At 33.7% G+C, this 22,563-nt stretch overlaps 4 protein-coding genes and 1 pseudogene across 5 annotated transcripts; all 5 read right to left on the bottom strand.

Annotated features, from left to right (window-relative positions):
- Positions 1-3,910: 3,910 nt before the first annotated feature.
- On the bottom strand, positions 3,911-5,885 carry LOC104718058 (putative xyloglucan galactosyltransferase GT19). Its single transcript, XM_087468422.1, has 2 exons — positions 4,287-5,885; positions 3,911-3,939 (listed from the first exon to the last, which is right to left on the bottom strand). The coding sequence occupies exon 1, from the start codon at positions 5,636-5,638 to the stop codon at positions 4,313-4,315; it is 1,326 nt and encodes a 441-aa protein (XP_087324548.1). The 5' UTR covers positions 5,639-5,885; the 3' UTR covers positions 3,911-3,939; positions 4,287-4,312.
- Positions 5,886-7,932: 2,047 nt separating this feature from the next.
- On the bottom strand, positions 7,933-11,259 carry LOC104718056 (putative trehalose-phosphate phosphatase G). The gene is made up of 9 exons (XM_010435714.3): positions 10,853-11,259; positions 10,122-10,207; positions 9,565-9,986; positions 9,332-9,472; positions 9,172-9,243; positions 8,948-9,073; positions 8,624-8,860; positions 8,306-8,539; positions 7,933-8,206 (listed from the first exon to the last, which is right to left on the bottom strand). Exons 3-9 carry the CDS (start codon positions 9,820-9,822, stop codon positions 8,141-8,143), a joined length of 1,134 nt encoding a protein of 377 aa, XP_010434016.2. The 5' UTR covers positions 9,823-9,986; positions 10,122-10,207; positions 10,853-11,259; the 3' UTR covers positions 7,933-8,140.
- Positions 11,260-14,707: 3,448 nt separating this feature from the next.
- Positions 14,708-15,713, bottom strand: LOC104718055 (protein INAPERTURATE POLLEN1). The gene has a single exon (XM_010435713.2). It carries the CDS (start codon positions 15,711-15,713, stop codon positions 14,895-14,897), a length of 819 nt encoding a protein of 272 aa, XP_010434015.1. The 3' UTR covers positions 14,708-14,894.
- A 684-nt stretch (positions 15,714-16,397) lies between these two features.
- Positions 16,398-16,712, bottom strand: LOC104720185 (putative lipid-binding protein AIR1B). The gene has a single exon (XM_010438137.1). It carries the CDS (start codon positions 16,710-16,712, stop codon positions 16,398-16,400), a length of 315 nt encoding a protein of 104 aa, XP_010436439.1.
- A 1,651-nt stretch (positions 16,713-18,363) lies between these two features.
- Positions 18,364-22,156, bottom strand: LOC104718054 (uncharacterized; annotated as a pseudogene). The gene is made up of 5 exons (XR_015567783.1): positions 21,858-22,156; positions 20,051-21,654; positions 19,326-19,966; positions 18,915-19,242; positions 18,364-18,830 (listed from the first exon to the last, which is right to left on the bottom strand). The product of XR_015567783.1 is annotated as an uncharacterized LOC104718054 (transcript).
- Between the last annotated feature and the right edge of the window lie 407 nt (positions 22,157-22,563).

Raw genomic sequence — 22,563 nt, 5'->3', positions numbered from 1 at the left:
CTATTATATTAAATTACATTTATGTTTTATTAACATTGGTTATTGAATAATGCCTCCAAAAATAGAACACAATGTTTTTAAAATATTTTAGTTTACTTGTTTTTTTTTTTTTGAGAATAGTACAAGACATATCTAATCTATGTCTCATTTAATGACATGATCAAAGCGTTAAACGTGTCGTTTAAACATTGGGTTGTCTCGATTTTTTTTTTGTAACCCCCAAACAATTATCATGTTAATACAAAAAGCTTAAAAAAGATGAAGTGTCCTTCTTCGTTAAATTATGAGAGCTATAGCAATGCAGAGAGACAAGTGGTCTGTTTCATTATCTTATCTTCAAGATTAGAATTTTTAGAATAAAACTTGAACTCCTTTTTCTTTATTTGTTGTTTCAGTTTGTCCTATAATTATTAAAAGTAAACATGTGGTTTAGAGTCTCTCCCATTATATATCTCTTTTGATTGGAAGGAAATAGTCAACAAACCCAACTTGGAGAAAGAGTAAGTGTGATTTACGCTTTACAACTTCAGATACTACATTTACCTAGTAAACTTTCACATATAGTACATGTTGTTTATACAAGAAATATGACTCTGCTCTTTTGTGTATAATATTTATTTACTAAAACGTATAAAGATGTACATAGGATAAAAAATCATATAGAGACCTAAAATATTACTAACTACTTTTTGTTATTATGATGTAGTCATGTAGCTAACAAACAAATGAATAAAATAGTGTTATTACAACAAAAATATGTAATTTACTGGTTTATATGCTATTGTTTTCTTTCGTGTCACTCTATGATATATGTAATAATATATATTATTAAAACAAACAAAAAATATACCTATAATATCACTAGATATTAGTAATTGCTACCATTTTGATACGGATATAAATAATGATGTTTCTCTTAAAAACAATTTCACCTATGTCGAGCTTTCAAAACCGAATATATAAAATTTAAGATATAAAGTTACAATATTTAGACAGCATGATTACATTCATTTACTTTTGGTAATCCATTTAACAATTTCTTCTCTTAATGAATATGTGTAACATTTTCACTCATGATTCATGAACTGGTGAAATGTACATGCCAAATATGAAAATCGTATCCCAAAATCTAAGTATAATAATGGCCGTCAAGAATTTAGTCGGGTGATAGATATTTCAACACCAAACTCAGATTATTAGGTCCCCGTCATACGAGTTATATGATTTGTCTTTAAAAAACAATTCAGATACTATATGGTCAAACAGAAAATCTAAACAAATATCATCAACTAGTTCGAGCAAGACCCTAAAGATTTCGCCTAACTCTCGTATCTAAACACACTTTACTGCACAAAGTCCAAAGTGGAATTTTGAGTGTGGCAAATCTCTACATATAGATTTTGTTTTTGGAATCGAGAAAATATAAATAAATCAGAATATAAATATATAATGAAAACTTCATAAAAATGAAAGCGATGTTTCTTTCTTTTTCTATTTTAGATTTTATTATGTCTATTTTATAAATTTATATGGAGCTTTTAATTAGACCTGTCCATGGTCTAGAATAAGATAAAAAAAAGCTCACCACCTCTTGAATTTTGATAGGCCACTCTTCAATTTCGAATTTGCATCTTACCAGTTTACCCCTCCACGAGTCTTTTCGTTTCTTATTCTGTCCAGTTCTTCAATTATTGCACTAAATCTTGGAGAAACATGCTCAAAATCTAACTTGGGACAAATGTGTCCAACACTTATGGTGTTGTGATTCGTCTTACATTTAATGACATCTTTTCTTCTTCATAACCTAGAATCCCATATACTACACAATATACAAATTATCTTATCATTAGAAGCCAGTTTTAAAGATTACAAACTATTAGCAGCAACAAGAATGGTATAGCTGCAACAAACAAAAGTAGGCGAATCTCTTTTATTCCGTGTTTTGGATGAAGTCTAGATTTCATATGACCACTTTTGGTAAGCATTTTTTTTTTTTTTTTTTGTTTTAACTAGGAGGAGTTCGGGCCTGGGTCTTAATCTCCCCATGGCCCGGGACCAGCCTTTGCTAATACCTTATGACATGGCGTAAAGCATCCCTCCCACCAGGAATCGAACTAGGGAGCACAAGAATCCAACTCCTGCACTTAAACCACTAGCCCACTGCACCGGTGGTACAATCATCGATTATGGCGATTCCCCGCCACGCTCAAACTAACGCTTAGGAAAGAGAGAATGGACGAGGTCTCGACCATCATACCACATTTTATTTAAAAATAACAAAACCAGGAATCGAACCCACTTTTGGTAAGCATATTGTGACTCCCACTTTTACTTTTGTATGAAAATGGTATATTTCTTATTTTTCTTATTATATTACATATGTATAAAAATCAGAGTATTTAAGAAAAGAAAAACATAAAAAAAAAAAAATCTGATTTTTGGGTGTACAAAATTGTATTTTCATCTGAAACAAAAAAAAATAATTTCTTGTGGTATGAGAAAAAAAACTATAGCTTACAAGGACCAAAATTCGTTAATTAAAAGCCAAATCAACTTGGTTAAACATCACTTTAAACTTAATTGGTAGCCTAACATTTAAAGTGATGTGTATAAGTTTTGTATATTATATTAATATACGTCCATGATCGACAAATATTGATATATACATCTACAAATATAAATAGAAACTAGTAACAAAATTTTAACTATAAAAAATGTAAATACTATTAACTATAAAAAAATTGCTAATATGGGAGAAAATTAACCCATAAATTTATTTTGGATATGGGGTTGAAGAAAACAAAGGTATCGATTAACTATAAAAAAGGGACAAAAGGAAAGTAGTAAGCTGATTGTGGAGTGTACTATAATCGGTCGAATCAATTGGACTATCTCACAAATTTTTGTGGACGAGTGTTAGTTATTGTTGTGCTCCATTAACCCATTAGTCTTCCCACTAACTTTTTTTTTTTTTTTTTGTTTCTCGCCTCTCCTTTTCACATCTTTAAAGTCTTTCTCCTAAAGAAAAAAAAAAGAGTCATTTTCCTTAATATTTTTCCTGTTGTATTCCTCTGTTCTGTCAATTTCTGCCATATAATTTATTTCATTTAATAAAACAAATTCTCAGTAAAAATTATTACCACTTGTGTTAATATATTTGCGGGATACATGACTTTTACGAAATCTCCATGGTTTTAAACTCAAATTTATTTCACTTCAAATATTTTTTAAAATACTAAATATAGAAAATAAAAATATGTCTGTACTTACTACATATTTAGATGTTATGGAATTTTAAAAACTTTAAATCGAAGACATTTGAGGTGATTTGACCAAAAACATTTATGTGATTAATCTTAAGTGTAAATTTTATTTAAGAATATATATATATATATATATATCAAACTAGAATATAATTTTTTTAAATTACCGAAACAATAAAAATGCCACAAATTTAAATGACTCTAAAACCTTTTGTTACATAATATGTAGGAAGTGATTGTGATCCATACTTGCATATTTGCATATGTTTGATACTAAAGAGTAAAGACACAAACTCTAAGAAAAAAAAAAGATTTTGGAATAGGCCCAAATAGGTAAATGGGTTCATTATTGGAAATCATGGCTTCAGCGTTAGTCTAATAGTCTTTTGGCCTACTTGGCTTTTACCAAAAATCTATAGCCACGAATATGTTTTCCGATAAAAGGCGTCAAGATTCTATCATAAGATTAACAAGAATGGGGTTTAAATATATATAGAGATGATGAACTACTCATTGGAATTGTAAACTTTGTGTAAATCTGTTTTTTACGTGTACCAGTTGCATGCAAATGTCGGATGCTGTTACTGTAAAGTGTAAACTATTTGCATCACGGATTGAACAAAGCTGATTTGTTCCGGATATAGGAATTTTTCCAACGTAAATTTTTTTATGCGTTCTGCACATGAAAGATCGTAATTCGGATTACAAAGAAACACAAATATCACTCACTCACCAAAAACAGCCCCATTTGTGACACCACCACAAACAAGACTAGCATAAATTTAACACTAATCACACTACTTATTACAATGATCCACATAACCATACCAATAACTCTCACCTAAACCTTAACTCATTATTAATGTAACAACTAGTGTTATATATATATATTACTAACCTGATGAATCTCAATGAGATTATAAATATATCATTGATCTCAACATGAACAATCAAAAAAACACATTACAAAAAAAAAAAAAGAATTTAAGTATAATCATAATAAAACAACAACATTATACATACCTGTTTAAAGTGTTGTTAGTAGTAAATCAGAACAAAACTCTAGATTTGATCTTGTCCAAAACTCCATCAATAGCAATATCAACAGCATCTTTCTTATTCATCAAACCCATCGAAGCTCCATGTCTTCTATACATAACTCTAGGCATCATCTCTATAACTCTCTCCCTCATCCTCGCTACTTCTTCTTTAGGTATACTCATCAACACGTCTTGTATCCTAACCCCTCTGAACACCACATCCTCCTTCGGAATCGTCACCGAAAACTCCGTGAATTCCGATTCCGGCAAATGCCAACCGTACTGCATTTTCGCGGTTTGGTCTTCGAAAAACACCGGTATGCATCCGGCGATGATACCGTCGAAGGTAGCTTTCCTTGTAGGTGTATCTCCCGGTGGTTGTAAACAGAACGATGACTGTAACATCGGTCTCATGAATCGGATCGGATCGTGCTCGCAGATTCCGTTTGAACAGTCAACGAAATCGCAGATTTTATTATTATCCGATTCGGTTGCGTTCGCGCTCGTGCACTCTAACCGGATGCTACGGCGGATGTTCGGAGAAGTTGAGGTGCCTCCTCCTCCGGCGAACAGCATAAGCGAGGTTCGCCGAGAGCGACGGACGCGGCGGATCCAAGATTCCAAAAACGGCAAGCTGTGCGGGTGAAACGACGTCGGGTAAGGTACGGCTTGTTCCTGCCACGGCCAGAAACGAGACTCGAGTGTTAACGCCGTCAGGTTGAAAAACTCGGGGCGTTCTAGAAACGACGTTCCCCAAACCGGAGGGTCAACGGTCAACGGCTGAGAGAAATCCCAAGCGGGTCGGGCCATGACGAGGAAGTGGTCGTGACCCGAGCGGCGAGACCAGATCTCGGGTTGATCACGGGTCAAAAACTCGAGGAGATCAGAGCCGTGATCGGCGCTGGAGTTTAAATCGGGTCCGTAGAGGTAACGGAGAGAATCGATGCCGGCGTAGTAAGGGAGGTAAACGGCGGAGGCGAGATCCGGGTCGGGTGTGAGACACGGGTATTCGAGGATCCGACGGTGGAAAATGAGTTCGAGAAGTAACGGGTCGGTTCGATACCAGCTTCGGGTACGGGTATGGGTTGTTGGGCCGAGTCCGTGATTGGCTAAGTAAGGGCAGAGATCGTCGGTGATTGGGTAACGATTACAAGTTGAGAGGAGATCGAGATTGAATCGTGATGGGAGTGTACGGATGTGGATCCAACGGCCGGTGCATTCTGAATCTACGGTTGAGGTTTGCTGCGATTGAACAACCTTAGGTTCGATGGAGATGAAGATGAAGAAGAAGAAGAAGAAGATGGTTAGTGTTGTGACGGTGGATTTGGAAGCCATTGTTATGGAAGGTTGTCGGAGTTGAGAGTGGTAGTTTCTTCGTCTCTCTCTTTTTTGTTGAAGGTATGAAAAGCTTTTGGTAATTGCAAAAACAAGTCGTAAAGTTACATAAATTCCTTAATTTGACCGTGATAAATTTTAAATCGAATATGGACCCCCCGTGAGAGAGACTTGAAATATTGTAATTGACTAATTGTATCCATAGTGGCAATAATTGAGAATATTGGAAATCTTTTTGGTTAAAAACATAAAAGTAAATTATCATATCTAGAGAGGGAGAATCTAACGGTGCTTGTGCAATTCTGAACACGATAAAGTCGGTTCGTGTGAGTGTGTGTTTGTATCGGGGGAAATGGGTAATTTTGTGTGTTCAATAACTGATTTTCAATTTCTAAATTAAGAAAAAACAAAAAAACTAAAAACACATTTGGGTTTAAATTGGTATTGCTCTTTTATTTAACTGAACCGAATTGATTACTAGATTCCGTTTTGGTTTTAACTAAACCGATTTCGTTGTATTACGACCTTCCATCCAAAAGTTAACCTCCATAAAGGCCACATATCACATTAACAATTTTTTTATGATATCTGATTCAAACATTTCAGTTTAGCTGGTTAATTTGTTTCACTAGGAGTTGTTTTTTTCTTATGGTTTGTTTACGAGTTCGATCCTCCATATGTGTCTTTTATTTTATGTTTCGTCATATTTTATAATTAGTTTCTTCTCTTATTTTTCAATTATTTTCTCACTTAATCTTTAAGATTTATTCACTTATCCCCTTAATATTAATACTATTTTCAAAATTTAGTTCTTATTTTATGTTTGACAAGCTTTTTTTAACATTTACCTTTAAATTATTATTATTATATTAATAAAATAACCCATATTTATATTTTTTTTATTTATTATAAAAATTATTAAAATGACCACATTATAAATTTAACTTAAGCAATAGAGGACGGTATCTTTTAACAATAATACTTTCCCAAATCAATATAGTACTCTCGCAAAAAGATGTTATTTTTGCTAAATCAACTATGACAACCAAACAAGCCAGAGGAAAGTGTAATTTGATTGATAAATATACCAATCCGGGTCAAGTTTCAATTGAACATTCAAAATAAAGAGATCATTCCAAAACAAGGATTGTATTACATAATTTGTTGGTGATTTTACTGAGGTTGTGACTACTTAAATGCTATTTTTGATTATTGTTGCAATTGTTTTAACTAACAAAGCTCATTTCTATAATAAATATTATGGTTTAAGTGAGAATAGTTTAGATAAGAAGAAAATTGACGGTGGTAATTGTTGAAGTAGGCTTCTTAAACTTTATTTTTATTTCCTACAGACCCCAAAATTTTATAAACTAATAATGTTAAAGACTCCAGTATTATATTCATTTACACAAATATTAATTGATTGATAAATTAATAACTTGGATAAACTATTTTCGAAAATTTTAAATTCTACATTACGGTGAAAACGAAAGACACGAATTTGGGTAATCTAAATTATGTAATAATAAATTTTGGTACTATCAATCTTGCAATCTCGATTTAGACAGATAATATTCAAGAAAATGACACTAACAAATTTAACTCGATTGTACATAATTTGTTGTGGTGATGCAATGTGATTTATATGAGTTCAGTTGTGACAATGACATTCATGTAGACAAATCAAGAATATCCATAATATTAATGATAATATTATCAATATATTTTTAACGATATGTAATTATGTTAATCTAAGTAATGATTAGTGATCTTAATCATTGTAAGAATGAATATAAATAGTCACTTTTCTTATCCAAGTGAAAACAATACATGTTAGAGATTTTAACAATATGGTTGTTATCTATATTGGTAGATTATGAAGGTAAAAAGACAATAGTGCATTACATATGAAATTCACAACATTTATAAAAATTATATATCAATTTTTTAAAACAGTTTGAAAACATAACATGTAATGCAATAGGAAAAGATAGCAAAAATGGAAATTCAAATAAATGGAAAGACAAACAAAAACAATAAATAACAACCATATGATTATTATATATTATCATTAATATTATGTTAATATATTGTAGATTTGTAGCTATAAATTTATTTTACAATTTTAAGTTTATTTTTAGAAACTATTTTTCAATTACTTGGATTGTTTGACCAAGTTCCAAGCAAAGCCAGAAGAAAATTCTAGGGATGATACAACATATTCATGAGAAGATTCCAAGAATTTAGGATTCATTTCATGTAGTACTATTTTAATACCAATCAGGATAATTCCCTTGCAGATAATTGTGAAATGAATTATGAAAAGAGTTGTAATTTTAATACATCTTAATTAATGGATAATATGGAAAAATGATAAATTAAGATATTAAAAAGTACAATGTGAAGAAGGAAAAAAAGAAATCTAAAAGGGTAAAGAAAATTAGAAAAAAAGAAATAATAAAAGTAGTGTAGAATGAAGCTTCTGATTCTCCTACACAATCATCAAAAACTTGATGTAGAGTTTTCCATCTTCTCCCATTTCACCAAAGTCTTGAGAAACTTCTTAACCTGCAACACCATTTTACCAACCAAACTCTCACATTACTAATTTACATAACATAACATATATGCATATAATTTACACTATGTCTTAAATATAATTTGTACCTCAGAGGGGTCTCTAAGAGAGTAGAATGCATTGCTTTCTTTTGGTACCGACGATACCAATATTCCAAATCCTCTGTTCCCTTCCCTTAGTACCTTAAATGCATCTTCATCAGTCCTGTCATCTCCGATAAAGATTGGAAGAAACTCGTCGTTGTTGCTTAATCCAAGAGATTCTAACAGAAACTCTACTGCTTTTCCTTTGTTCCACTCGATCACAGGACGAACTTCCAAAACCTGATCATATTAACAAAACTATGTTAAGAGATTTGAATCAAATGTGAAAGCAGAGTGATGATGTTTGTTTCTCAAGTAAAGTACCTTTCTGCCGTGAGTTAGACGCAGGCGAGGGTACTTTTTCAGGTGGTCATGAACACGTTGTGCAACGAGTGGCCAGTCCTTCTCGTCAACATTACGGTAATGTACTGAGGCGCAGAACTTGTGATTCTCTACTTTTGCACCTTTGATACATTTAGTTATCTCAACGAGGCTATTGTAAACCTCTTCGATGATGGGTATGAACTCTTTAGCAGGCTGAAAGAGGTTTACCTCCACACCCTGTTAATCACAAAGAGAAGATTAGAAAGTTTTACAAGAGTTGATTCATATAAGTTCAAGGAAAATGAGGTAAGTAATGATCTTCACCTGTTGGTTAGTGGATTTTATACAGTTGGGGTCTTCAGGTGACCCATTTAGATTTGCAGGAGTCATGATGTCCATCCCATGACTACCCGCGTAATAGAGTTCGGTTAGTCCTACCAATTGGTAAACCTGCATTAACAAACTCAAAATGTATTAGTGTTTTGACTATTTGTTGGTTTGTGCTGAATACAATGTTATAGGAATGAATCATGGTTTAGAAGTTTCACTTTGTCACGGCTTCTACCACTAATGATTGCTGTTGGGAAGTACTTGGCGACATCTTTAACAGCAGCACGCATCTAAGAGAGATCAAAGAGAGCAAAACCTTAGCCTTTTGTCTTTTTAGACCTGAGAGAAAAACTAACAAAAAGGGGTTCTAGTTCTTACCGCATCAGACATGATGGCACGATCAGGGTCATCGACTATTGGGGAAAGTGTTCCATCATAATCAAGAAAGACAGCTATCTTCTTGTCCTTTGCTTGAGCTGCAATATGCGCAAACGAGCTAATCGCTGAAGGGTACTTGAGCTGTCAAGATCAAAGAATGAAAAATGGTGAGAACTAAGAGATTAAAACATTTTTGTGAACCAAAACCATTAGATATTATTACTATATATTACCATCCATGCCCGTAGAGCAAAATCATCTTCAGGAGCAATCTCAATGTTGAAATCCTTGACAAGCCTCTTACGAGGTGGGGAAGAGGATATCATAGCGTCCAACCAACCGTTGGATCTAACATCGTCGAGCTTAGGAATCTTCTTCCTAGAATTCATCATGAATCTTCCTGAAGGGAAAGATGATCCGAGTCTTGATTTGCTGACTGGTGTAGTAGGGTCACTAAGAACAGGGCTCGTCTTGTTTATATTCAAATCCATCGAAACTCCCAAACCAAAAAAAAGATGCTTCAAAATGAGAAAGTATCGATGGCTTTCTTCTAAAACTCACACTTCCGTAACTATCCAACTCTTTTGTCAATGAAAAACCACCTCTTTAGTGTTTTCTTATCACTGCTTGTTTGTAAACCGTCCATTAAAAGAAACTGAAAGGTGACCACAAAACAGAACACTCAGCAAAGTTGATTAAAGTAACCGTAAGAATATAGTAAAAAGTAGGTTCTTCGAATACAGAATGTGACAAACAAAATCGAATACAAATGATGTTCTCTACAGATTACCTAATCATCTCTAGATTTCCAAATGTTACACAGCTTTTACCACAGAAAAAGGGCTCTCAGACAGACCTTGAGCTTCAACTACAAACCTGTATAAGAAAGATAAAAGTAAAATCCAAGATTAAGTACTTTTTGGGGTTTCATCACAAAGGATCTCTAAATAAAATAAAATAAATAAAGAAGTTTTCATGTTCTCAATTAAGACATTTAAGACAGAACAAGAAGATTAGAGAAAAGTCAAAAAAGAGAGTCATGGGTTACCCATACTGTTGTTTAATGATAAAGAGGAAAAAGTAAGCCACTGATTTTGACAAGTACCGGAAATTTCTAACTGCCTTCTTTAGGACACAGCTAAGTCTATTGAATGTATTTAAAAGACTCTACCGACAAAACAAAACCCTTTGTATAGGGCCTAAATCACTAAAAAAATTGACCAAATCACGCATAGTACAAATGAACCATTCCAGACATGTCAAATTAGTATTTTCACCTTTTCACTTTTTTTTTCTTTAACAAAAGTATATTATTATAACCAATGCTATTGTATGGTACGAAAAAAGCAGAGCCACAACATTCAAAACATAGAGGAAGCAACAGAACCAAAACAAATAACAAAGGGCGAAACGGATCTTGAATCAACGCAGGAGTTCCACAATAAACCTAAAACGGATCCATAATCTAAAAAAAAAAAAAACTATGAGACGTAACGCTATAAAATTGAGAGAAAACGTTACCTGATTCAAAAAAGGAGTGTAAAAAAACACAAAAACAGAGCTTAGAGAATCTCAAAGAAAATGCAGATTTTTTCTCCTTCGCGGAAACAAAATCCCAGGGGGAGAAGATATCAGTCAGGAAGAGGAAGATTAGGGATTTTTTTTTCTTTTACGAAACAAAAAAAAAAAAAAAAAAACCCTAAAAATTTGCGCAGAAAAATAAGGAAATTTAGGAAGAGGAGGCCGAAGGAAGGAAGAAGGGAGAGAAATTGAAGGAGATGAGCTTTCGTATTTATAGACTTCTGATTCTCTCATAAAATTAAATTATACAGTAATTACAACTACAAAATAAATTTAAAAAGTCAGTATCTCAGAGAGAGAGAGACGTGGTTAACAAGGTTATTTAGGGAGGGCTCTTTTTGTTGTTTAATCTCGAAAACACCGCTCATGTTTTGACTTATTTACCAATTTTGCCATCCTGACGACCAAGACCACGTTACAAGTTTCTGCTCATTAGCTTTTATTTAATTACTATGATTAACGAGTTCGTCATCATCATTAGTCATATTCATTTTGTTTCTTAAAAAATTAATTATTAGTATTTTCTTTTGGGGTGGAATCTTTCAACGAGTAATAGTATTACATTGCAATTCATTTACGTTTCAAACCCTTTGGTGGTATACCAAATTTGTAGAAAATTATATAGTTTTTTTTACTTGACCAAAACGTATGATTAAAAAAAAAAACTAATTAATTAAGATGTGTGTTTTAAACAGCGTGAAACAGCCGTCATAACGGCAGTAGATTTCTAGAATAATTATATTCCAAAAAAAAAAAAAAAACAAGTGAACTAGAAACTACTAAACAAATTTGAAACCGTGTTCACAAAAAAAAAAAAAAAAACAACAACCGTGAGGCGAACGTTTAGTTGTATAGCTGGTTCGTTGACGGACACGTGGATACGAGTCAAGAAAAGTTAAAAAACCGTAGGCGCCACGTGTTAAAATAGTAATGGGTAAAGTAACCACGTGTTAGTTGGGCCAATAAAGGGCCCATAAACCTCGAGATGAAAGGAAACTTGATCCTTCTTCTATAGTTCCGGTGTCACCTTTTATTTGATTATCAGTACCTAAGGCTAAAGCATTACCCCTGTTTTTTTTCTTTTTTGTAAAATAAAGCATTACCCCTGTTTCTAATTATATTGACGTTTCAACCAAATTAAAGATTGATAAACGAGTTGCACACATTTATTACTCTATTGAAATGTTTACCATGTAATATATTCGTGATGATCATGACATAAATCATAAATGACATGGGTTCTAAAGTCCTAACTTTAATTTGGGTTTAAAAAGTGGTTTTAAATTAAAATGATGAAGAGTTATACATCACGGGACCTACAATAATTACTATTATTTCGAAATTTAAGGTGTAAGTGGGGTAATGAAATGTATGATACTGATTACTGAATAAACGGCTGTGATTTTGCTCTCTTTGATCACTTTTGTTTAACATTGCATGCTTGCTTGCTTGTTGTTTCTTTTGGTGGTGGTGGATTAACAAAAAAGCATATTGTAATCGATTTTAATCATATTTTTCATGGTAGCTATATCTAATTATTTTCCACCAAAATGGAAATTTCTCGTAAATTAATACTAGTATATACAAACAGCTTTGAGTGAAGAAGTAATGGTCAGAGTAATTTTATGTTCGAAAAGAAAACAAAATAAAAAAAGCTAGATTTGGTTTTGTCTTTGCACCGGCTTTGGAAGGTTCACCACGTGTATCCTACGCTGCATCATATGACGATTGACGAGTCATAACCTTAGGCTGACGCCATGATGACAAAACTTTATACTTTTCAAGGACAAAGGACAAATTCAGATTTGACAAAGTTCCAAGGAAGAAGAACATTTGAAAGTGAGTATATGACAGATTGCTGAGTCTCTCATACCTTCTCGGACTTTCCCATTTTATTTAAGGTTAGTATATATTAAACAATTTCTGGTTACTGTTTCAAGATTATTAATATGTAAAATCTTGTTTTGCCTAAGTTAATCTTAGGTTAAAAATAAAAAGCACACTTTAAATTTTAATTTTCCTCTATCTTTACAGATTTTGCAATAATATTGTAAGGCAGAGAAATACAGCCTGTACTAGTTTACCATATATTTCTACTTACTAAAACCCTTTTTTTTGGGTTATGAAGACAGCTTGGTGTGAAGTAAATGTTTGATTCAATAATGAAAAAAATCATGTGTGCATGCCGACCACTAACTTTAAGCTCATTTTGTCAAAAGTTCACATGTGTTATCAGAGTGATAATGATAAGGCAACATTATATGAATATGATAACATATAATGTTATAAGTCATCTGCATATGTGTCTCCACGTATCTTTACGCGTACATATACAGTCAAGCATTCATCGTATATGTCCCAAATTATTACACGATCTGGCTACTCAAATAAGCGACAGATTTTCTAAAATATAATCTAAATTATTTTAGTCCTTTGTGAACCATCATAGATCATGCATGGGACAAATTTGTTAGTGAAGAAATGATTCTTGCTAATGTAATTATATACAAAATGACTAATCGACAATATCATCGTAATTTTGTGACAAATACGCATAAATCTACCATAAAGTATTAGTCAAGTATCTATATAGAAATCATGCATGCAACATATGATGAAAGCATATAGCACAAAAACTACAATATAATAACAAAGCAATTTAATTGTATGACCATGGACTTTACTTACAAGATCCTATATTAAGGATCCAATAGATAAAATAACATATATATATATATATATATATAATTATGTATACCACATGTTACGTGACTATTATTGAGTTTAATTTTTCTTTTTTTGCAAATGGTTAATATAGAATCCCATAAAAAATAATTAGTTATTAACCTAAACGATTAAAAATATGATATCATGTGAACATCATTTCTAATATCATACTGAGAGTAACGATCGATTATGAAAATGATCATTTATATACACATGTAGAACATGTCAGCTAAGATTAGAGCCTAGAGGAAGCATATATTGCTCGCTAAAGAAATGGGAAGAAGTGATAAGCACTAATAGATTCAACTAACCCTCGAGAATAAGTCGTGTATCTTATATTATATAGGACCAGTTGGGAAGACAATGTTTAATATTATAAATTTGCATGAGTATATTTGATCATTTCAAATCGGTTGATATGTCTCTGTCAATCTACACATAACACCCAATTAATTTACTTCCTCGTTTTATTTCTAGTGGGTTAACATACTTAATTAATTAGTTGGTCGGCGCAGACGTTAAGGTCAAGTCTTTAATTATTTTCTAGGATATTTGTTGAAGATTTTGATTTGCCCGTATGATGATAAACCGAAGCCATTTAAAACGTTTCAAAACAATGAAAATGTTTCAATGAGCTTCTAGTAAGTTTTATTGTACGACACGTTTAAGATGACTATCAAACTATGATTACCCTTCTTTTTATTTTGACTCTTGATCCTCCTTGTCTTTGACCAATACAAAACAAAAGAGAGAGAGAGTGTTTGTTTACAAGCCTATTGGGATTCTTATTGGGCCGCATAATATATGCTTCTCTGCAGCTATGCAAATTTCAGCATACTTATGGGTGGGACTATGATTGAATACCCATTTCTGGTTTAACATATCCAATCACAAGAATGCAAGATTCACAACCAATGAAAAACTTCATTTTATTTGAAACTCTCAAGTAGAGAGATACCGTTTCCACAAAACACTAATTTAAGTTCAAATGGTACTTGGTTTAGAACATTAGAATTTTTTTACCGTCCCCCAAAAGCAATAAGAAAACAGAACAATTGCCAAAAACATATTATCAGAGATCCTCTTAACAACACTTTTATTAGCATTAGCAACAAACCAAAGAAAATAAGAAAAAACTGATCTAAAGAAGCTTAAACCGTAGCACATAACCAGGCAAATCCACACAAAATATACATTTTGTAAACCCGCCAAAAAACCCCTATTCTATCAAATCTGAATCAACAGTTCAACCATCTTAATTGGGCAATGCAAGAATCTCAAAGTCTTGAAGAAGGACCTGATCTTTAAAGCCAGCAAGAAACTGACATAAACCTTCAAGAAACAGAGCCGCTTGATGCTCACTCGTAGCGCCAACAATATCCATGATCACACTCTTCCTCAAACGATTCGCATCAACAAAAATACTCACGAGCTCTTCCATCTCTCCTTTCGCCGCTTCATCCACAGCCACTGAAGCTGTCGCAACAGTCGCAGCAAGCTTCTTCTTCTTCCCAACTTGATAAGACAAGACCCAGTTCTCAGAAACTCGAGCCACGAAACCTCTCTGTGCTTTCCTCATACGATCCATCAAACCAGGAACCATAAGCCTCATCGTACACTCAATCTGATCGATTCTTTTCACCAACTCATCAGATGGGTCTTTCCACGCAGTCGAAATCTTCAACGGTTGGTTCACGAGACCAAGAGAGGTGTCTCCATCTTCATCAGAATCTTGATTCTCACGGTCGATGAAAGAACGGAGGAGATTAGTGAGGAGGTAAGGATGTATATCGCCGAGGAAGAGAAACGGAGTCTCTAGCGAGTTGCGCCATGAAGGGAAGAGAAGGTAAGGGATGGTGTTGTGATCGGCGGCGAGGTCTAGGGTTTCGTAGTATAAGACTAGGTGACGGAGGACGAGATCGACGTTGGAGGAGAGGACGGAAGCTGAAGCGGCGGAGGAAAGTGATTGACGGAGGAGAGGGAGGCAGTTTTCGGTTAGGGTTTTGAACCAGTCGTCGTAGAAGTCGTTGAATCGGCGAGAGGGTTTCTTGCGGGAGAAGAAAGAGAAAGGCATTTTCTTGGTGGAGAATGGAGGATTTGTGAAAGATGACCAAAGATATAAAGGTCAATTTGATCATAAGATCGAGATCTCCATCTTTTTACAAAATAGTAAAATCAAACTACTCGCATGTAGCAACTCTGATTCCTTTTTGTGCGCTTGAATAATTGTTTTATGCGGTTAAAATTAAATATTTCGGTTTATGTGATTTACCTGGGTCAACCATTTTCTGATTCATAATATTGCATAAATTTTCCTTTTAGTACGTTAAGAATGTATATTTTGGGCCGGATTTGGTGTAGACATACCGTATTTTATGTTTGTATTTTTGGTCATACTCTAAAACGTTTCAAACCAAGTAATTCTGATCAATCCTAAACAACTTCAAACGAAACTCAGACAACCGAAGACTGAAATATAGTCGCTCCATTCGGTTTCAAGCTGACCTAGCTAGTTGATACTAGATATCATCTAATGAAATAACAAATATAGAACAAACATAAAATATATAGGTAATTAAAGAGTTTTTTATTTTATTTTTAATTAGATGAACAAGAGATACAACATGTATGGAAATTAAACGTAAAGAAGTAGTAATGTTTTCACTTTATTTCAACAACAACATAGATGATGCTAAACACACGTATACTTATCAGAGAAACATACGGAATCTCCTAATTTTGTCATAAAGAGAATGGATCACATCTGAAACCACGTGGTGGATAGACGGCCTGGCAAAGGGAAAGAATCTTTTGCAAGTCCCACAGTAAACGAATAACTGAGGCCTACGAGTTTAGTGGCATCGCAGATGCATACAGATGCCACAGTAGCGTCAAGCCCAGCCACGAGATCGCAGCATGGCCTCACTGTTTGAGAGTTGATAATTGAGCCGAGGCCAAATATGTCGCTACAAGCTTCGATGTCCCTGGGACATGTCGGAGTTTGGGACACGGTGAAGCCAAATAGGACGAGGTTGATGGTGAGGAAAAGAGCTATAGTGTTCTTTGAAGCCATGTTACTTACGCTTTTTCTTGTTTTTAACTTCTTCTTTATGTGTGTTTGGAGAGATGCTAATTAGTTTTGGAGGTGTGGCCTTGAATTAATAGTCTTTTAGAAAGTTTAGTTGCTTACTATATAGGATATATCATATATATTATTAACAATTATTTAAGGTCTAATTAAAAGTCAACTGAATAATTTGTATATGTAGTTAATGAATAAAAGTAAGTTTTGGTCCTACGTGTAGCTTGCACGAGTTGCATCTCCCAAATATACATAAGTAATTTTTACGGAGCACATAAAAATAAGTTTCTGTTTCCCCGTTTGGCAAGGTGAAAAATATTTGTTCATAAGAATAGAGAATACTAGTACCATGACGTTTCCGGACCTTGGTCCTTGTAATAACACTGTGCTCCTTCGGTTTCCTCTCCAACAAAGCGGTTTTCACAAAATGTGCTTTTTTCTTTCTATTGCTTCAATCCTTTATATTATAATTCACAAGTCACCTCACCAATTAAATGTGGTGATAAATCAGTAAAAACTATATATAAAAGGAAAAAAATAAAATAACCACGGTTAAAACTTAAAAGAAACCAAAGATTATTATTTTCTTTAGCAACTTCTCTTTCCCACTATCTCTCCAATCGTCCACTTCCATCTCTTTTTCAACAACTGAACAAAATATTTTCTACAAAAGCTTCAGCAGTATTATCTCACATGTAAGAAAAATTCCTATTCAAACCCCAATTTACGTTTCATTTTCATCAAACTTTTAACACCAAAATAAACAATTTCTCTGGTTTCATAGATCTCTATCTCTTATTATTGTTTCTTAGTTTTTTATTGTTTACTGAAATCTTTCATCAAACAAGATCATTTTTCGAGATAATATTTCTAATTTTACCCACATCATTTTTGTTTCTCTTTGTTTGTTTCAGGACCGTGTTTCTCAGATCTCATGCCAAGGTATTAATCTCATCAAACAATTTGGGTCTTTTAAAAAAATACAATTTGGGTTTTTAAATCCTTCCTTCTCAACCCTCTTAGAAAATCAAATGTTTTCAAAGTTTTCTTAGGACATTTTGTTGTATATTTTCTTACTCAATATCATTCACCAAACTTACTCTAGATTATAATATTTCAAAAAACTTTGATCACTATTTATCTATGATTCAGTACATGCTTACCAACTTTTAGAATGTCGTAATATAGTATTTCTCCCTGTTTTATCCTTATACTTGCTTCTAACTTTTGTCCTGTACGTAAGTACGGGTTAATACTAGTATATAAACAATAAACAAATTAGAAAATCAGATTTTGGGAGAAAATAAACAAAGAACTCGAGAAGTACTTATTCTTCATCTATTTAATAGATGGAAAAATTCCATATAAATTCTCTAACTAAATTACGATAAGTTTTTTAATATTTAATTATTTTTATACCTAAAAAAATATTTTAACTATTTTTTATGTCCAGTTTAAATCACCAACTATGATCCAAATACTTATTTTACTCTGCGTTGTTAACCGATGTTAACGACACTTAAACGATTTGTAACAGAAGTTAACTTTCAGTTTAGTATCTAATCATGGTTATGCCCAAATTTTTATTTAATTTTTTTTTTGACAAAAACACTAAATTTTTGAATAATTTGAGAGAGAGAAATTGAAAACACGTCATTTAAAGCAGTCGATATAATTTATAATAAGCAATAATATGAGTTTGAAATTGAAAATCAAACAAAAGCAATATTTGGGGAGTTTAGAAACCATTTTAACAAAATCATTGATACTATGTTTAAGAACAAAATAATAAAACATGCCTCCTATCTCTCTTGACTTAGGTCCCCAACATTCAAATACACGATCAGTAAAAGGACACATGTACACGCCTTGACCTTTTGGCAATGTCACTTTCTTACGAGCTTGTCCTCTTCCAGGAGGGCGTCCACGACGGCCACGACCACGTCCAGAAGATACACTAGATGACGACATTGCAACAAAAGGGGAAGGAGCAGTACATGAAACCGAAACAGCGGAAGATTGAGATTGATTAGGCGTAGATGGTGGAATGGAAGGTCGTGATTGACTAATGCGCTTTCTTGGTCGATATGGGTTGTTGTCTCCAGCGTCCTGTTGTATTAAAGAAATTTACATGTAAAATATCTCATAAGAAAAGTTCTCAACAACATGTTATAAAAGAGTAAGAACACTTACGAGTATCTTACGAGGCCTTCCACGTTTGCGTGATGGACCTTGTTTAACAAAAGATTCATTTTTGCAAGTGGTACGATTATGTCCTACCTTCTTACAACTACCACATGTTACTATCCTGCCATCTCGAGTCACTCTTTTTGGATTGGAAGGACACTCATGAGCTGCCTTTATCCTGTTTTTCTTAGGTCTTCTTGGCATTTTTCTAAAACCTGGAACTCCAATTGGTGTTTTACCAGTTTTTTCCCAAAACTTTTCTCCATTAACTGGTTTGATGTTGTTCATGTAGTTTTCTATCCAAACTTCAGTCTTGTAATAATGATCGACATGGCTGCAATCAAAAGATTAAAAAAAACTACTTAACTCAAGAAAAAAAGAGCAGGCTATCACTCATTAGAAGAACAAAAAGCTTACTTTTCCGGTTTTTGGTGGTTTTCATTGATAACTTTGATTGCGTGTGAGCAAGGAATACCAGTGAGGTCCCATCCCCTACAAACACAATGACGCAGCTGAAGACTAACCTCATAGCCACAACCGTGTAGAAGCACTTCAAACAAGTTATCTGAACTTGTAAGAACATAACAATCTCGACTCTCTTCTCTATTTACTTCCAATAAATCTGCAATCTTCTTAGGGAAAGGCAATATGCACCCAATTGCTTTCTTATATCTGCGAGAAATACAAATCATAGCCTGCCTCCTAATTGTTTCCAGCATGTTAATCAAAGGCAATTCCCTAGCTCTTCTAATAGTCCTATTGAAGCTCTCTGACAAACTGTTACAAACATTAGCAGATCTGGCGTTGTTGGAGAAGAAAGCTAGACACCAAGTCTTTGGTTCAGCAGCCAACAAATCATCATGGGCATCTATGTCGTATACACGTAGCTCTTCCATACGCAAACCATATTCTCCAACTGTTTTGCTATATGCCACATTCCAGAAAAAGGGTTTGTAGTCAAGATCTCGATATTTCTTTGATCAGTTACCATATACATGCTTTGCACAATTTCTATGCTCAGCATTTGGGAGAACAATTGTCAAAGCTACTTTTAAACCCTGCATAAAGGCAATGATGTAATATTAGTGTTTAAAATAAAAGAGAATGATCGAATATAAAGGTAATCAAATACTTAAACATACCTTCTGTTTGTCAGATATAAAGGTAACTCCATCTCCTACACTCAAGTTTAAGTCATCCACCAACTTTTTAACAAACCAAGTCCAAGAATCCTTGTAATCACCTCTTACAACAGCCCAAGCAATATGATAAATCCTATTTTCTGCATCCCTACCAACTGCTGCTAATATCTCTCCTTTCAACTCCCACTTTAAGAAAGCACCATCAAGGCCTATCAAAGGCCTACAATACTGCTTCCAAGTTCTCCCTATAGGTTCAAAGAAAACATAGAAGCTTTCAAAGACTTGTCTTCCATCCTTTTCAATAGTCAAAATCTCTGTTGTAACATCTTTATTAGTACTCCTCAACTCATTCTCATAGTCCCATAATTTAGCAAATTGTTGTTTCTGAGTATCTAACACCATATCTAATGCAATTCTTCTTGCTTTTCTGTATTTATATATTGAGACTGAGATGTTATACATGTACATCAACTCATCCTTAATATCAGAGCTCCTTATGTCAGGTCGTCTTCTTACTTCTTCTTTGAACAACCTTACAATAGTTCCCTGTTTTAGCATCCTAGCTCTTCCTGTGGGCAAATGATTGTGTTTCTCTTCATAAACTTTGACCATCCACTTCCGTATAGGTTTCTCTATGGAGCAATAGATCCTCCATTTGCATTTCTCATGTGTGCATATGGCTGCAAGCCTCTCAGGATGCCACTTATTCAACTTCACATCAAACTGTGTTTTCAAAACATACATCAATAGCTGATCCTTGAACTCATCCCCATTGCTAAACGTCTGCATCAACCATAGGTATGGAGGTTTTCCATAATCTGCTTTACTTTTTCCTTTCAATGACCTTCCATAGTCATCCTTCTTATGCCAATTTGTCCATTCTTCATCAGTGTCTTCCGCAGAATCTGGATACTCACCACGAGGAAGGTGTACCTCAGCCTCAATTTCACTATAATAACCATTTTCATTGTCTACATTAGGCTGAGAAGCCACACCATGAACTGTAGTAGTCTGTTGTTTAACTTCTGCAAACAAATCTGCAAAGCGTGGATCAGCAGCTCCTTCATGTAATATCTGATTCTCATCCTCAGCTACTTCTTCCTCTTGGTCTTCTTTTTGACATTCTTCATCTCTCTCTTCTTCATCACTTTCTTCCTCTCTGTTTTCACCATCACTTTCTTCTTCATCTATGTCCTCTTCCTCACTATTGCCTTTATCATCAGCCTTTTCACCATCATCCAAACACGCTTCAGTCACCAAACTTGCATCATCAATAACATTTGGTGGAGAAACACTATGTTCAACGTAGATGTAAACCTCTCCACAATATTTTGCCTCTGCAGCTATCTTCATAATCTCAATATCCTTATCCTGTGATATCGATCTTAACGCTGACATATCCTCATTAGGTAGTCTATACCATACCTTTTCCACATTGCTAACAGTTTCTGGATTATTTGTGAAATCTTCAAAAATTGAGAATGTAAGCAAATCTGGATCTACTAGCATGTTTGGTGCAGTCAAACCACCTTTATAACATATATTATTCCCTTTCTTCGACAATAAACCTCCGTACTGAATGTACAGGGTGAGTTTTATCGTAACTACACATAAAAAAAAAATTTAGAACCTAGATGAAAAAAAAAAAAGATAAACCCGAAGAAGACATGATTCCCGTATGATAAAAAAAAATTAATCCATGTGAAAATCATAAACAGACAATGTCAAGATCGAAGCATTAGATCTATTACACCTTAATGAGCGATCAAAACAACCACAAAAACAAATTATCTGCCTTGAATCGTACCTCATATTGCTTGATTTTTTCTGGATTTCACTTGAGATTGAATTATAGGGCTCTTCTCTGATTTGGATTTAGGGTGTTTTTCTAAACTACGGGGTTTCAGTTCTTAAGCGATGTCTAGTTAATATTTAACTGTATATTTAACTCTAGTTAATTAGAAGACAGAATACTAACACCGTTCTGATTTCGTTAACCTCCGTCTCTTACAGAATGTTAAATTAGTATAGGGATCATAGTTAGTGATTTAAACTGGGCATAAAAAATAGTTTAAGTATTTTTTTGGGTACAAAATTAATTGAGATATTAAAAAGCTTATCGTAATTTAGTTGGAGAATTTAAATAGGAAATTAATCAGCCTGTTTTTGTGAAGACAGCTTGGTGTGAAGAAAATTATCGATTCAAAAATGAAAAAAAATCATGTGTGCATGCCGACCACTAACTTTAAGCTCATTTTGATAATATCTGTAATAAAGGAAGCATATTGCTCGTTAAAGAAATGGGAAGAAGTGATAAGCATAAAATCACTAATAGATTCAACTTATCCTCGAGAATAAGTCGTCTAACTTATGATATATATGACCAGTTGGCCAAACCATGTTTAATACTCTATCCGTTTCAAAATATAGGATGTTTTTGTGAAAACACAGTTTTAGCCTAATTCAAAAAAGATTATATTTTGGTCTACTCTAATTAAAAGTGACTGGATCAG

The sequence above is a fragment of the Camelina sativa genome, chromosome 10, assembly GCF_030686135.1.
Source record: "Camelina sativa cultivar CO46 ecotype springtype chromosome 10, ASM3068613v1".
Taxonomy (NCBI): domain Eukaryota; kingdom Viridiplantae; phylum Streptophyta; class Magnoliopsida; order Brassicales; family Brassicaceae; genus Camelina; species Camelina sativa.
Note: the sequence above shows the minus strand (reverse complement) of the source record. Positions and strands in the feature narration are given on the sequence as shown.